Raw genomic sequence first — 17555 nt, forward strand, 5'->3', positions numbered from 1 at the left:
TGCAGTCTTCCAGCTCTATGCTTGGGAGGCTGCAAGGCACTGCAGAGTTCAGAATTCCACCTCATGTGACAGATCTAAGCTAATTAGGAAGCATTTAACAAATTAAATACAGATTTCAGCAACAGACCAAACTAATCTCTTCAGAGCTGTGGCTTTCCAGGACTCGAGTTTGACACAGTTGTCCTTAGCTAAAAGCTGGCAGAAGTCAGAAACTGACAGATAGCACAAATGGAGAGATGAGGAGTGGTACTCTCAGCATGAACATTGAGGAAAAATCACAAAACAGGCTCAAACAGAGCAGAACGTTTAACAGTGAGGTTACTAGAGTGCACAAACATTACATACAGCAACAGCTACTGTCGCAGAATGGCATTGCTATACCCGCTTCACTCCAGAGATGGCCACTGGGAATCAAAACGCTGGTGCAGTCTCATGCAGTCTATTCTTTTCTATGAATGAGAACAGAATTTCACTGCCATCAGACAATTTCCTAAGAGGTGTTTATTAGAAGGCTTACATGAATGCGACATACTAGCCACTGGTTTAAGCCTTGGTTTAAGCCAATCTGATTGCAGTGGTAGAAAAAAAACCTCCCTTCATTTCTGGCATTTAACTCAGACTGTATGGAATCCACTACAGAGGCCAGGCTGCTAAACAGGAAGTAACTGCAAGCTCACGTTTTTATGAATGAACCGTTAAGTGCGTGGGCTGAATCACCCTGTAACGTAGTCTGCAGGCAGCTCACTCCACACACCAGACCCAATTTCCTCTTCACGAGCGGCAGCCGCGAGAGAGACAAAAAACGAGGCGGAGGCAAATTACAGTCAGAAGCAGAGCTATTTACTGCTCTTCCTGCACATCCCCTGCTAGAGTTATGACAGGCGATCCAGGGAGAATATTTTAAAAAGGCTTAAAGACAGAAGGAGATTGCTTGTGTGGGACTAAACCACAAAACATGAGGATTTAGGGGTGTCAGAATGCATAGATAGATCAGGATGCATTGAGCTGAAGGCTGTTCAATCTCACTGATTCTACAGTTAGAATCAAATTTAGTCTGACAAGTCAAGGGGCAACAACAAGAGAATTTTTTTTTTTTTTTAAATCATATCCACTCCCATAGCCAGTCAGTTTTAGCCAGCAGTAACAATGCAATATCACTGGTTTGGCTGTTTTTAGGGAAAGTCACAAAATGTTATCAATAACATAAGCTAGCTTGTAGGCATTTTAGCCAAAATTTACATTAAAGTTTAATTCAGTTTGGGATAGCGCAGAACAGTAAGCCACACAAAAATAGATTTTCATAAGCATCTAAAATGGTCTTACACATAAAAATACATAAATATTTTATATTTCTAAAGATCAGAAGTTGGCTTCTTGTTCTGGAGTTTTTTTGTTCAAACTTTCCACTCCACCTTAAAAGGAACAGCACTCACATTCTGGCACCTGTACAGACCTGAATATAACTGCTGCACCATTTAAGGAGGAACAGGACTTTTGAATGAGAAGCAAACGTTGCCTTTGTCAAACTTAAGTCATTTGTCTCAAACGTGCATCCTATAGAGTCATGTCGCCAACCATAAGACACTGCTGATGCACTACACTGCACCTTTAACAGGGATTCTTCAGTGAAAAACCTCTTCACTGAAAAACCCTCTTTTTTCTAAGAACTGCTTCAAGCTGTATTCAAGATCAGGAAAGCCCAAACAGATTTAATCCTTAAATGATTATTAAGCTAAAAATAGGCTAGGCTAAATAAGGGCAGGCTTGCATTATAAGATCTCTGCCTGGGTTAAGACCTATTGGAACATGCCACTGTACTCACCACTTCAAGCACGTCTACCAGTGGAAACACTAACATTCACTATGTTATTTGGACTGTGGACTTCACTAACATACCAGTGCGCAAAGAATGGGAAAGATAATGGGCATGACCTGTTGCTACCTTGCTGAAATAAAGAAAAGTGAGTGAACCCAAAGGGTATGCTAAAAAAAAGGAGAAATGGTTCTACCTAGGGCTGGCTATCATCCAAAATGATGCTGAGACAAGACAAATTACTTGTATACTGAAATTTGGTAGCAGATATTTCAATTCTATATGTAGTATTGAAGTAATGCTGTCAGAACCATAAAAGTATTTTTATAATATTATGCATATACGTATTTAATCCATCTGAAGTTTGCCTACATACAATGAGTACAATTTCTGAACAGTTACCAAAAATGTCATGAAAAATGTCTTGAAATATAAGGATTAGAATATTTCTGCCATATTACCCACACATGGGAGACTTACAGTGCACCTCATTAACATCTAATCAGCTCCATCATACTTTGCAGTTTTAAAGGGGAATTTCACTGATTTTTTAAAAATTCAATCACATCTTTAAGATGCAAACAGTCATTGAGGGAGGTTGTGAAACAGTCCATTCTAGAGAAACTTGTTTCTCTAGAGTCTGAGTCAGAATTGTTCACAGTGTTAACAGAAACCACGTTTAGTGTGTTTGTGTTTTAAAAACAAACAAACAAACAAACAAAAAAAAAAAAACATACTGAAAGTTATTATACATGAAATGGTTACAAAAATGTTGCTTAATACTCAAGACTTTTTTTATTGTTTAAAAAAGGTCTCCACCTAACATTTTTTCCATGGTGGAGAGGTACATGCAGGGTGTTACGAGGACATTTTTTGTTTCATTTCAGATTAAATCACTACTGTATGATCAGCATTGCATATAAAAACTCAGGACGCATGTGGGTTCACTGGTCATTTTTGATCTCAAATGTAATGGTTATATCTGCTTTGTACACGTCATGATGCAATCATTGTGATTCACCGCCACTGCAAAGAAATCTGAGTTAGTACGCTTCTCTATAATGAACCATTTCACAATAAACCATTCAGAATGACTGTTTACATTTCAAGAACCAAATAAGGTCGAACTCCCCTTTAATGAAACAGTCCGTCAACAACGGCTATTTACAAACACTCTACAATTGCTCCAAATGTCTTTTTTAATGAAGCATGCAATTAATCAGGAAAGTGTACTGTGACATAACTGTAACTGCACCAATGCTAAAATATTATAGTGCCCACTCTCAATGACACTGTTTACATTTCAATAATTAAATGTTTTAATGAATCATGCGATTAACCAGTGTTGTATAAATACTGTTAGCATGCACAGAAAAGTGTATTGTAACAAAGTTGACTGCAATAACACTAAATTATTATAACTCACACTCCTAATAAACAGTTTTTGAACTTCATGCCTCTGAGCAGCAGCTGCTCAACCAAACAAAAGTTTAAAATGCAACTGCGCTCAGACCTGCAGCCGAGCACGCACTCAGCTCTCAGCTGCCTGTAGGGGCTATTAAACCATGGCTCAGTTAATCTCTCGCAGTTTGCGGGTTGCGGCATCGTGTGGCGTCCGCTCAGTCTAACCTTGAACTTCCTCCCCCACTCATCCCCAGACCACACTGAAACGCAGCATCAAAGGGACAAAAGCGATGGCGCTTCCTGTTTTTAACCATCACCCAGCGCTAGACCATTCCTAACATGTTTGGGCAAAAGTCTGGAATCCTGCTGCTTAAACAAGCAGTCCCCGGATAACACAAGCCCAGTCTGCCCTCCTTGCCCTTTCCTCACCATTGCCACAGCAACTCCTCCCCCTGCCAGTCATTTTCACACAACACACATTCTTGGAGAATGATAGACCAATTCAGTAAAGCCTGTGATGCGCCCTTTTTTCCCCCTGTATAGGGAGCCTCAGCCACAGGGAACCATGCTTAATTGATCTGTGCTCCACCCACAGATGCATTTTTCATTTTGTGGTTACCTTTGATAGGTATAAAAAAAAAAAAAAAAAAAAAAAAAAAAAAAAACAACTTTTTTTTTGGTATAATTAATATATATATATATATATATATATATATATATATATATATATATATATATATATATATATATATATATATAGATAGATAGAGAGAGAGAGAGAGAGAGAGAGAGCATTCCTACATTTACAGTTGTTATTAACAGCAGATGATACTTATTTTGTATAAATGTGAAGGGTCACACCAATAGGACAGATTAGATGTAGTTTTTTCTGGTTACTGAACTGAGTTTTCACTAGAATGTCAGCAAATTCTTTCTGACTTTGCCTGGGATATTCTGTCAAGAATCCAGATGAGTTAGCTTGCTTGCATTTTGGCTCCTTAACGACCTCACAGTTCAGAGGTAAAAGACTTTGGAACGGTTTTGTTTACGACATGACGCAAAAGGGGAGATTCTCGAGAACGCTATTCATCATCTAGTGTCACACAGAGAGAGAGAGAGAGAGAGAGAGAGAGAGAGAGAGAGAGAGAGAGAGAGAGAGAGAGAGAGAGAGAGAGAGAGAGAGAGAGAGAGAGAGAGAGACAGACAGAGAGAGAGACAGAGAGAGAGACAGAGAGAGACAGAGAGAGAGAGAGAGAGACACAGAGAGAGAGAGAGAGAGAGAGAGAGAGAGAGAGAGAGAGAGACAGAGAGAGAGAGAGAGAGAGAGAGACACACACACACACACACACACACACACCCCCCAGAACAAAAGGCTTCAGTTCAACAACAAAACTAAAAACATGTTTCAGCCTGCAGAGAGAAAGGCTGATGGCTAAATGCAAGAGAAAATGCAATACAGCCATGGGCAACTAGCAAAAATGACTCAAGGCCTCTACAATCTAGCACATGCAAATCTAATGACTAACAAAGATAGTCATGACGCTGAAGTTTCTTGCAGCCACATGTGGCGCAGACATATTTTATCACGCAGACTGCAAACTCAAACACGTCTCCTTTGTGAGGATCAAGACACTAAGGCTGAGGAGTGCTCACTGGCAGACGGTCTCTTTTGACCTTGACTTTGGCATTGAGCAGGTCTGGCAAAGACACAACACTCGAGCCAGGGAGAGGGCTTTATCACTTCACAAGGAGAGGTTAATGAAGTATGTGGGCAGAAGCTGAGCACAGGCAGACACAATTGGAAGTCACACTATCGTATTGCCTGCCCATGCAGAAAGCCAGCCTTTAACATGTGGGCAGATAAATGGGCGGTAATTAATACAAGGCTCCATTCTCCGGTCTAAAGCTCCGACCGGCCTTAAAACCCACCCCCCCTCCCTGAAATCCCTCCTCGTGTGCTGGCTGGGAGTTTGAATGTTTCCGGTGGTGATGCAGAGCGGATGAGATCACTCAGAGACGGCTCATTAAGTGATGAGAGCTTTCCTTCTGCCTCCCCTCCCCTGGGCCTCCCAGCGAGGCTGCTCACACTTCAGCTGGACAACAAGGGAGTGTTGACTGAACTTTCTGTGAACTATGCAAACCTTCCACACAACAATTTCTCTTTACGTCGCAACACAAGCTCCTGTTTACTGTAACTCACGCAAGGCGCATGTTAGAAGATGCATATTTCTCAAACATACACACGAGCCCTATAGATTTAACGTTCTCCAGAAAAGTCTTCTATGCATGTTCAGCTCGATTTGCCGAAAACCGAGAACCAAAGTGCAAATGCAAAAGTCTGAGCACTCCTAGTAAAATTGAATATTTGTTGATTTTTCTAAATGAAAATAAGTTAACACACCCTGTAAGGAGGACAAAATTCTGCACACTTTACTGCACAATTACTGTTCATTAGCTAAATTTAACATATTAGAGTGAAAAACAAACAGAAAACTAAACAAATTGAAAATGCGCAAAAGTTACAGCCCATTTTACATTTGGTTTTATTGTTTTCCAATAAGTCAAAGTCAACCAAAAGCAAAATCCACTCTGCCTGGGTTTCTCACTGGTGACGCCAACTTAGCAAGATCGCATTTTAGCTTCACTGTTGCCCTGGTTGTAAAGGGTCATAATACTCTTATTCCAGTATATAATAAACTTAAATCATCCTGTGCTTCATTAAGAGACATTACTGAACAACTGCCGACTACCAGAATCATATCCTAACTCTAAAAGATCCTAACTATCATAACAAAATCAATTAACTTGTCTACTAATTGTCTACTACTGCTTCGTAAGATTTAGACCTGGCACAAGAACTGGTACTTTGGTGCAGAGTCAACGTCAACACTTATTTTTGATTTGACATTTAATATGTCTTCATAAATAACTTTTAGTAAAGCTAAATGCTGTAATGTCCTTGTGACAGTCATATCTGAGCATATGCTATATGTCCTATACCATAAGTCTTTCAGGTAGACTGTTTCAAACCTGTTTTTCCTACTACCATTAATGTCTTTTCTTCTTCTGAAACCATTTTGTTTACTTCAACAACAAAAAACAACTAATTTGTTTACTTCAACAGCAACATTATCTCTTTAAAAGGGCCCATATTTTACATCTTACCACACATGATCATATGAACCAGGCAGGTCCACTTTAAAAATGTTTACATAATACATCTTTTTTTTTTTTCCCCTCAATGGAATTTCAGGCATGAAGGGAACAAAAGGAAAAAACACCCCTAGAAAAATGAGCTCTTTAAAATGTACACTAATATATACACACACACACACACACACACACACACACACACACACACACACACACACACACACAGACAATATACAAATATTTTTTTTTTAAATTCCTCCTGGTAGCATGTTTCTAATGAGTATAAGGAGTTAGAAGCAAATGTACACTAATATATACACACACACACACACACACACACACACACACACACAGACAATATACAAATATTTTTTCACCCCTAGAAAAATGAGCTCTTTAAAATGTACACTAATATATACACACACACACACACACACACACACACACACACACACACACACACACACACACACAGACAATATACAAATATTTTTTTTTTAAATTCCTCCTGGTAGCATGTTTCTAATGAGTATAAGGAGTTAGAAGCAATCAGGAAGTTAGCTGCAATCATCCTCGCCTCAACAAAGCATAAAACTTCTTGAAGGAATGCCTAAAGTATAACACGTGTCACTAGGAGTAGGGGAATATGAGGACACCAGACATTAGGGGACAACTGAAGCTCATCAGGATTCTCAACTACTCTCAAAAAGTCTAGAAAATAAATCCGTTATACCCCCCTAATTCACAAGACACATCTTTATGAGCATTCGAACACTATTAACTAAAAAGCAATAGAGTTGTTTTTTCTGTTCTTTGTGTCTCTAGAGGATGGCTAAATGAGTAACAGTAAACTTTTATCTATTCTAAACTCCACTGAAACACTCAGTGACGGCCTGGTGGACAGCAAGCCCTGACCGGGTAATTAAAGACATAGGGAGAAGAAAGGCCAGGCAGACTGACTGGAAACCACCACAAGCCCTTGAAGAAACATCTGTGTCCAAGAAAAACAAGGTAATTATATGGAAGGAAGGAGGAACTGCTAAAGTATTTTTCCCTCAGAGAGAGGCACCATGTCTGCCATAGTAACATCCCGCAACCCATGGAGACCACTACAGTGGCAGGCAGTGACTCGCTGTCTTTCAACAGTGCCACTCTCTAACCTTCTACCTGCTGCACCACCATCACCATTTTATCTTAGGTATCTTATATAGGACCCACATCCTGGAAAAACGCATGTTCTGTACTTAATTTTAATTAAAAGTGTTGGATGTAGTGTGCAAACACTGTTAAAGTTTGAATACATTCTACATATGGAAAGTAAGCTAAATTTTTAAATAAAAAAAAAACGTATTCACATTTATCTGCCTTTTAGCCCCACCCATTCATTCTGAAGCTCTACGGAGCGTCTAACTTTTTGGATCAAGGGAAAGCCAACCAGAACAGAGCTCATTTACATATATCAGTCTTAAAGGTACAGCAAAATGAACAATGGCAAAAATGACTTTTGAAATATACCTAGTTTACTGCTTTTTGGCACACTTCACACTCTTTTATGGCACTCGCATAACATTTTTATTTTTAGTGTATTACTGACTAACCTGGTGGGTAAAACAACAGGTAAACAAACCAAAAATATGTACAACAAAGTGTGCACTGTAGTGTGATACTGAATTCTTGAACACACTGAATACACTGAGGGTGTTTGATATCAATTTGCATATAAACCTGAGAACATGCAGCGGTTTCAAGCATCTTGTTCCTCTTTGGATCAGTTCGTTCATCAAATTAACATTCTCAGACAACATTCACATGCCACTGTGCTGAGAAACGAGACATTTCCCGTAGTTACTGCGGGAACTTTACTGCTGACCTAACTGTTCATGTAAATAACCCCAACACAGAAAGGCATACATACGTTTGCTGAGCAAACAGACAAGCTGTGGGTACCTAGTCTTTCAGCACATTTCTGACTCACCATGGTGATCCTGACATTCAAAAGAAGATGATGCTACAGATTTTGACAGACGATATTAAAAACATGGTTTAAAATAATGCTTTTGGAGGTACCAAGGAACCTGTTTTGACCCTTTATAGTTAAAAAATTAAGAAAGTAGAGAAAAAAGACGAAAGACAGTACATTTAATTTAAAAAGCTGACATATCAGGGTAAAAGGAGGCTAACAAAGTATGCAAAGAAACAGATTTACATTTACATTTATGGCATTTGGCTGACGCTCTTCTCCAGAGCGACTTACAATTTGATCATTTTACACAGGTAGGCCAAGGTGGTGTTAGGAGTCTTGCCCAAGGACCCTTATTGGTACAGTGTAGGGTGCTTGCCCTTGTCGGGGATTGAACCCCAGTCAACAGCGTAGAAGGCAAAGGTGTTAACCACTACACTAGCCAACAGATGGACTACAGTTTGTAATTGTAGAACTACAAAGTGCATCTACATAGCAATTGGAGCTGATTTCATGGACAAAGAGCATAGAAGGAGGTGGTCATAATGTTATGCCTGATCGGTGTATATATCGTCAGACTTGCCTGCCTAGGATTGTATGAAGGTGAGTAGACATAGCTCAATGTGGCCCACTTGGAGGCCTGGAAGGGGTTGGTAACCTTGGCTAACAAGAGGTGTGGCAACAGCCAGTCTGTGGAGTGCTGCCACTGGGAGGACAATATTTCCAACAAGAATGCAATCAGAATTCCAGACATTCCATGTTTTCTCTCGAGTCATGGAGTTTAAATGTTAAAAGAGCAAGAATTAGTCAATGCAAGTGCGTCAACTTTTCTTTATGGAATGTATGCGACAAGTCATCCTTAGCCATGCCTCTTTCCCTATCCTGCCCAATGATACTGTGGGCCATTCCCTCTCAGCGGTGTATGGTGAACAAGCCAAACATAAATTGATTAATTAATTAATTAAAAGGCATAAAAATATGGGTTGCATGTGATGCTTAGTCCAGCCAAGGAAAATGCAGGTCTACATTTGGAAAAACAATTCCAAGACCAGCATTACCTGTGTAAAATACAATCACTCCATCTGAAACGCACACATACACAAGAGATCAGGGCTGTATGTGTAAAGGACTTATGACTGTTTACTGGGAAGTTTCTATTAACATCCACTTCATAACTTAAAGTGCTCAAGGTAAGACAAACTAAAATTGAGTAATGTTTTAAACTTTTTTGGAGTCTAACTGGCCCCAAACATATTAGATATAATACAGCAACAGTGCAATTCTGAGAACTTAATAATTGTGAAATTCTATGAATAACTACACAATTATATTAAATCAATAATCAAACACATTGTATTTGATTATGGCCAAGGAAGGTGTTAAGTAAGAAATACAGGAAGGCTTCTAAATGCACAATGTCATGATTGTCCTGTAGCAAAACAGGCTACATTTCTTAAGCTGTTTTTATAAAAACATATCAGATCAGCAATATGTATAGTCTGCAAGTATGTGGACAATAAGACAATTTCTGTGGTTTTGGCTTTGCACTCGACTGCACAGGATTTAGAATTAAATGTATATAAGGTAAAATGCAGAATGTGCACTTTCATTTGAGGGTGTTTACATCTACATGAGGTGACCCATAAAAGGAATCACAGACATTTTTGTAACCCGTCTTCTCATATCAGGGGGCCAAAATAAGTGCATAAATGAAAAAGAAAGAGAGAAAGGGGGGAAAAAAAAAAACCTCAATGGATCAATGGATATTTGCCCGGGTGAGATCCTGCCAGGCCTCTAAAACAGCCACTTTTCTGGTTATTTTGGGGGCTTTGGGCTTTGTGTGCTGAGTCTAACCTTGAGTGAGTGAAACACTTCTCAGTGGGGTTCAGGTCAGGTGACCAGCTTGTCTTCTTGACCAGTCAGGAACATTCCACAAGATGCTACTGTTTCAGAATTCATCCTGCTGTTGCTGTCAACAGTTGCATCATCAATTAGGACAAGCAATGCAGTACCAATGCCAACCACACAGCCACCCATGCCAACATGCTTCACAGATGAGGTGTTTTGCTTTGGATCATGACATAAGCAGTTCTTCTTTTTCACACTCGAGACCTTCCTCTTTCCATCAGTCAGAGGCTACTATTGGTCTTCTCATGCAACAAGATGACCTCTAGTCCAAAAGACTAGAAAGTCCAAAGACTCTGAAAAGGTACTTTTTAAGTGAACTGTAATTTAGACTTTCTATTCTTTAAGTTTAATCAGTGGTTTTCATAACATGGTGTTTTCTTTCTTTTCATGACACGGCAGGATTTTTTTTTCATAAAGTATTCTTTGGTCATCCTTTACTATGGTACAGCTGGTTGTTCGTTACTGTCACCAATGTGTTTTTGTTCGACTATACAGACAACCATTCTAACACACCTGTTATTTTAGCCATCTCTTCAGATCGGTCAGGTTTTTACTGGCATACTGGTTTACTGGACAGAAGAAAGTTGCATCACACAATAGATGCAAAAGCCACATAATAGAACTAGCCTCTGAACCTACTGTCAGCTCTTTCATACAGAAACTAACAATGAAAATGTACACAGCTGTCCAGGAAAACACTGAGGAGCCAACTGCCTGATTACTTATGGTCACCGGAAATGGGAGGACTATACATGAAAAGTTGCAATTTTTACACAATTCACCCAGTATGGATATAGATACCCTTATATTAAAGCTGGAAGTCTATACTTTGACTTCAGTGAAATTGTTTTGTTCCAATTTCAACGACACATTGGAGTAGAGGCAAAACAGAAACGAGAGGAAGGGAGTAAGAGAGTAAGAGAGAAAAGAGAAAGAAAAAGAGAGAGAGACATGCCCTGTTTCAACCCCATTCCCTCATTGCACTGTAAATGAACTCAGATGCATTAGGTAGTCTGAATACGCAGACTGCATGAGGATGAATTCTGAGTGACCCCTTTTATTTATTCATCAAGTTATTTTTTAAAACTAGAGAGATGAACAACTCACTGCAGTTAAGGCTGAGATGACTGGACTAGACCAGACAGCACACATCATGCTGAACTATTGTCAGCAAATTCCATCTTGCAATAAATGGTCTATAAAATAGAGACTTGAAGAGACAGAATGAGCATGAAACACTTAATTCCATCCAAAAAAAAAAAAAGTATAACATCATAGCACAAATCAGCCTGAAACATTTGCAAATTACGCAAGCAAGCTTTTCATTGACACAAAGTACAGAAAGCAGATACAAACAATTAAAAACAGACAACCGAAAGCGCAGATGGTGTGAAAGCATAGTAGATAATCAAGACTTCAAGGGCAATAATTAACACATAGCAAGCATCTCAAGGTTCCACTAGGTCTTACCTTTCTGGCAGTGGTTGGAGGTCCAGCAGCGGTCCCTGCTATTATCGCTGAAGGTGGTCTTGATACATAACGGTTTGTCCTCCATGATCCCTGGGCAGACATCTCCACACTCTTTGGCCTTCTTGTTTCCCGCAATGAAGTTGTTAAAATCAGCATCCATAATGAGGGACCAGTCAACAGAATCCAAGTAACAGAGCTCCGGGTTCTTTTCAATCCGTATTGCGCCTCGAGTGATGTTCCGTAAGCTGTAGAGGCCAATGTCCTTCAAGTTGTTCATCTCAAATATGACCAGAGCATAGTTGTAGAAGAGATTGCGGCCTCGGATGACCGTAAGGTTCGGGAAAAGGGTGCTCAGACTGTCCAGACCAGCAACACGGAAGAGGAGAAGATAGTCTGTAATCATGGTCAGCTTGGGGAAACTGAGGGTGCGGAAGACCTCCTGATTGTTGTTGTTCTTGCCTCCGATAAGAAGAATCTGCAGGTAGCCCTCAACCACCGTACAGTTCTCCAGTTTCTTGAAATCGCTGATTTCGTTTCCAATGTCGATGGCTGGACCACAGACTAGAGGAGGAAAACAACAAAGGTTTATGCTCAGTAAAAAGGCAGCATTCCTTAATACCATTTTTACTTCATGCATACTACATTATGTACCATTATCAATTTGTCAAGATCAGTGAAAGCAAAGGGTTAACTTATTACGCTTCGTGGCGAAGCAATAATGAATATAAAAGAACCTGAAAAGCAAAAGCATCGCTCTGCTGGTAGACTGAGAATGCAGAGTCTGTCTGCAGACTCTTCCATTTTCACACTGCTGAGCAAACAGTGCTATCTTTATTACTTTGATGGCACTCCAAATCTCTTGTTTACATTTGATAACCTCATCCTGCCCGCCACTGCTAACTCTCATAGGTAACAGGCTTTTGGCACTCCAAAACTGGGTCAATCATTGATGTCGCCGTTTGGAATTAACACACACATACACACACACACACACACACACACAAAAAAAACCACAATGCCTAAATGCCAGAGCAAACAATAACAGCCCAGGCCTGGCAGCGCAACCTGACTTAGTAAAGAGTAATGGAAACGATGGGATTTACAACTCTAAATGACACTGTATTACATGCTGTGCTGTAGACATTGATGATATACACATGCAAAACTTCATGTTGTAGGTATAAACAGATTATCAAATGGCCATTTCAATAGCAGTCACTGAATCATTTCATTCTTCTAGCCCAATTAAGACAATAATCTTCATTAATTCTTCAATAAAACCTAAAAACGTAAAATTCAAAAGGCAGAAGCAGCTGTGGTCTGGTAAAATTAAATAAGATGAGAAAGATTTGACTGCCTAATGGTCAAAACAGCTGATTCATGTACTGATACACTTGCAGTCACTTCAGTCCGTTAACCACAAAACAATACCAGTGCATTCCACATGTTAACGTGCAGGGAAAGGTTGGAAATTTTTATGATCTGCATAAACTAGTCAATGTATGGCATTTTAAATCATTAAAAGACAATATTTCTGTCAAAACAAAAACAAGAAGGTCAACCAGTTCCAATCATAAAACAATAAGCTAGTCAACAACTTTTCTGCCACACTAGGAATCTTTTCTCTGTCCAAGCAGCGAAAAGGTAGGTTATACTTAGGACCTCGATGGCGAACCTCTGCTGCCACCCTGCCCTGCAACCACTGGGGTTAACAGTAAAACCCAATTACACATGCTTCACAAACTCCTCACTCTTCCAATCAACAGAACCAAGTCTGTTTTGCTAGGGAAGGTGTTTTTACATGTTCTATTTTAAAACCTTAACTTCTCCCCCCCCCCTTGATGAACTGGATGAATCAGGGAGTCTTGTTTGCAGTTTACTTGGAAACATGGAAATTTTGTGGTGGCGAAACATGAAGGGAAAAGCAAAAGATGCCCTCTTTCCCCTCCTTTTTCAGCATTGATGAAGCTATTGATTTAAAAAAAAGACATATTACGTGGCCTATGCTTATACAACACACTGAAATGATTACATGTAATGTCACTTCTTTTTAAATTAATGACGGCTGCTTGCGCTCTCCTTTCTACTTGGCGTTATTATGGCCAAAAAAGCTACAAAAGCTGTAAACAGTCTTGTAATTTGGTCAAACAGCATCAACTTATCAAATCTACCTAGCCCACACTGCCAAACAAATAATCCACAAGGTCTTCTACACATTCACCCAAATTCAATCAGGCAAAAGGTTACCCTATGTAAATAAACAAAGCTTTTAAGATGTATTTAAACCAGTGATTTGCCCTCTGTGTCCTAAACACTTAAACCTGTACCCTAAATCAGATGCATTTGATGACATTGTGATAGAAAACCAACAGCAGAAAAACACATTTCAGGGCAAACTCAGCTTATATCAAGTAATAAAGGAGTAGAGGTTAAAAGCCTACTTGGACCACCTTTCAAATATCTGAATACTTTGTTTTTAGTATAAACCCAACAACATCTTTCGCAGTAAACAATTCAAACCGTCGTAACAGTTGGTATTTCACAGTCAACAACAGAAGCAGTTAAATGTCTGCTTAGACCAAGACATGACAAATGTCACCAGATGTTACAACAAAAAAAATATGCCATAGTGAAAGACTTGGACTGTGGCCTGACCTGTATGAAGCAAATCTGCTCGAGGACTATGAACAATATGGTTTACTCCATCATGATTTACTGTATTCACTTGGGTCTCTATTTGTGTGGTAACCAAGCTATTTAGTCATCCAAAAACTGGAAACAGTTGGGATGACTCAGTTAATCAAACAGCTTAATAGTTTCAACTATTCCATGTGCAGATTTTAGTGGTATTTGGAAAACAACATTACCCAAGATCTTACTATGTTTCTTATAGGAAATGCCAAGCCTATGGTGTGCTGAGTTTATTACGGGGTTTATTTTATCTAATGGCCTTCAAAAGGTAGACTAACCTCGCACAATTCTGACCGTTTTTTTTGTTATGAAAAAGCACACATCCTGTATTTCTTGTATTTTTCTCTCCACTTTGTTATCTGGGTGCATTCCCATTCAGATTTCACTTTTACATGACCATTTTCCATCTTATATTTATCCCCTAGAATTAAGACTGACACCTTTAAGACTGAAATTTGTAAATAATTTGTACCCTGATTGGTTAATGTGTATAGTGCAGCACTCCTTATAACTTCAATGTAACTTGCTAGCACATGAACAGATGGGTATATGTATATGCGTTGGTCTTCGTGACATCACATCACAAATATGCAAAGCATGCTTTCCTTGCTTAGACATATATGACTGGGAGTGTGTACAGGTTTCGAAACAGTGTCCATTATTTTAACGTTAAAATTCCCATTATATAAGCCCTTTTAAATATTTCTTAAACAGCTGTTCGCTTCCCGTGTCCTGTCTAAAAGTCACAGGTAGAAGAAACAAGGCAATTTTCCTCTTTTAAAGCAACATTTTCACACTGCCTGCAACTACTTCTGGAAAACATTATTCAACTCCCAATTTCTACGACTTGAGCTACTTACTTTCTCCGTTTGCGGGCCATGGGCAAATAGTGAAGAGGGACAGCAGCAGACCACAAAATAAGGTCAAACGATTCCTTGCTCTCCAAGACCTCATTCCTGTAAACACTTGTTTTCTTTAAATAAAAAAAAAAAAGGGAGCAAAGAAAATAAAGATTCAGAAACGAACTTCGGCGGTTGGGGCTGAGGCGGAGGTCTGTAACGGAGTTACTTCACAGCGTTTTGTTTTCTCTCTGACTGAAAAAAATTCGAAACTGAGCAAAATTATTTTAACTTATTATCTAGCTGGCTTAGCTTTGGCTTTCTCCCTTGCCGAAGAAGAAAAAAAACGCTTTTTCAGTCAAGAAAAGAAAAACAAAAGCCGAGCAGCAGTGCTGCTGAAGCCTGCGGGGATTCGTTAACGTTAGTCCGTTGTTATAAAGTGATCTTTCAATCCAGTTAGCTTAGCGTAGCTTGGGTTAGCTTAGCCTGCCAAACAAACGCTAGCTCGCCTTTTCTTCGGCATGGACCGCCAACGGGCGTTTTAGCGCTACTCGGTTCCGTTTACTATCCTTGAAAGACGCCGAACGAGGGATATAGCCGGGAAAAACACGACGAGGCGATCTGGGAAGCCGCATCTTCGCACTCCATTTCTTCGCAACTCTTCGGCGCCGAGAGCCGAGCCGAGCCGAATAAAAGCTTCGCGAGACGCCGGCCAGGCTAAGCTAAGCAGGAGCAAAGCAAAGCTAGGCTAGCTGGGTGAGACGTGGATGCGAAAGGAGGGGGATGCGTGGTGATCTTCATAGGCAGCAAGGTGATTAGTTTTCCTCAGATGAATGGAAAGAGGAACAGTCCTAACAGGGAGAGATAGACGGACGGAGGAAATATGTAAATAATAGCCACCAGTCGGGGCTGGAAAAGAACGGCTTTAGCCAACTGCAAGCTCTCCGTCCTCCGTTTTCCCCTCGCTCTCCACTCGCCTTTACTCCCGTCTGCTCGCTCTGAGATTTTGAATTACGTTAGCAAGCACGCTAGCTACCCGATTTTTTTCCTTCCTACAGAAACGGGTGCCCCGTTTTCCTATTTCCCGGCCAAATACGTTTTCATTGACAGGTCTGAAGGTATATCATTCTCGCTGTTATCACCACCGTCCTCCTCGTTATCATCTCAGATAAGCGCGTAGTAAAGTCCTGTATCTGCAGCTCGGCTCCGCTGAATCGTCGCTGCTGTAAACAAGGCTCGATTTCTCTTTCACAGATACACACAGCGTTAGTGGGTTACGCTGGTGAAAGGCGCCCGGAAAAACTGGGATGGATCACAGTGGGATTTTTCTTTTGGGCTGGAGCTGTTTTTATTCCTGGTCAGTTTTCCAGTCAATGAAAATCAGTACCTCTCCACTGGTGAGAATCAGAAACGCTGCTTTTTCCTGGAAACGAGAAAGGCGAACGTCTATAATTTAGCCCTATACTTTCGTTAAACATCTTTTTCACATGACCGAACTCTTACAGGAAAAAAATCTTTTTCAAAGCTGTTTTGCTTAGAAATGAAATCTAAAACTCGTACTGGAGGGAATTTAGAAAAAAGTCGTTTTGTTAGCCGGTTGAGAAGATGTTAGTCCCAAAACTCCGCTATTGTGCTATTTTTCGGCACATTTTTTGTTTGCATCTTGCAAAAAAAAGTTGCATTAGGATTTGGAGACTAAGTGCAAAATCTCCACTAGTTTACTTAAATACTGTAGTTTTTTGTACTTACATTTTTTTAATTAATTAATTTATTTATTTATTTACTTATTTATTTATTTATTTATGTTGCCGTTTCCAAAAAACACAAATAAAAATGACACATATGTATGTCAACGTTTTTTTATTTGCTTGTTTTTGTTTTTTTTGTTATAAAAAAACAAAAAAATATATACATTCACACCTATAAAACATTTAAAAATAACATCTGTGTTAAAGTTTCATGACGAATGGCAAAAATGATTTTGCACCATCAGCTTCCAGAGTTTTTTTCCATATCCTGAAAAGTTTCCGTTTTGGATATAGAAGGTTTTGTGAGCTCTGTGTTCTTTATTACGGAGCCACGCTGGTGACATCCTGTATACATAAAAATAATGCGTGGCCACAACTTAGTAAGGCATGGGAACGAGACCGCGGCTTACTAAGTTGTGGCCACGCATTAGGATCTCGTTACCACGTGTTAATAAGCAGTGGCCCCGCATTATTTTTATATATACAGGCAGTCACCAGTGGGGCTCCGTACTTTTTGGTATGAAAATAAAAAGGAAAGAAATCAGTCATTAACTTTTACAGTCAGGTTT

General features: G+C 39.7%; 1 protein-coding gene across 1 annotated transcript in view; it reads right to left on the bottom strand.

The window, feature by feature from the left end:
• The window catches only part of igf1rb (insulin-like growth factor 1b receptor), an 81517-nt gene extending 64981 nt beyond the window's left edge, over nucleotides 1-16536 (bottom strand). The window contains exons 1-2 of the mRNA XM_017699516.2: nucleotides 15260-16536; nucleotides 11709-12269 (exon numbers count right to left, since the gene is read on the bottom strand). Coding sequence (XP_017555005.1) covers nucleotides 11709-12269; nucleotides 15260-15353 — 655 coding nt within the window. The 5' untranslated portion in view covers nucleotides 15354-16536. The remainder of the gene's footprint in view (nucleotides 1-11708; nucleotides 12270-15259) is intronic.
• Nucleotides 16537-17555: the final 1019 nt, after the last annotated feature.

This window comes from Pygocentrus nattereri, chromosome 15 (genome assembly GCF_015220715.1).
Source record: "Pygocentrus nattereri isolate fPygNat1 chromosome 15, fPygNat1.pri, whole genome shotgun sequence".
Taxonomy (NCBI): domain Eukaryota; kingdom Metazoa; phylum Chordata; class Actinopteri; order Characiformes; family Serrasalmidae; genus Pygocentrus; species Pygocentrus nattereri.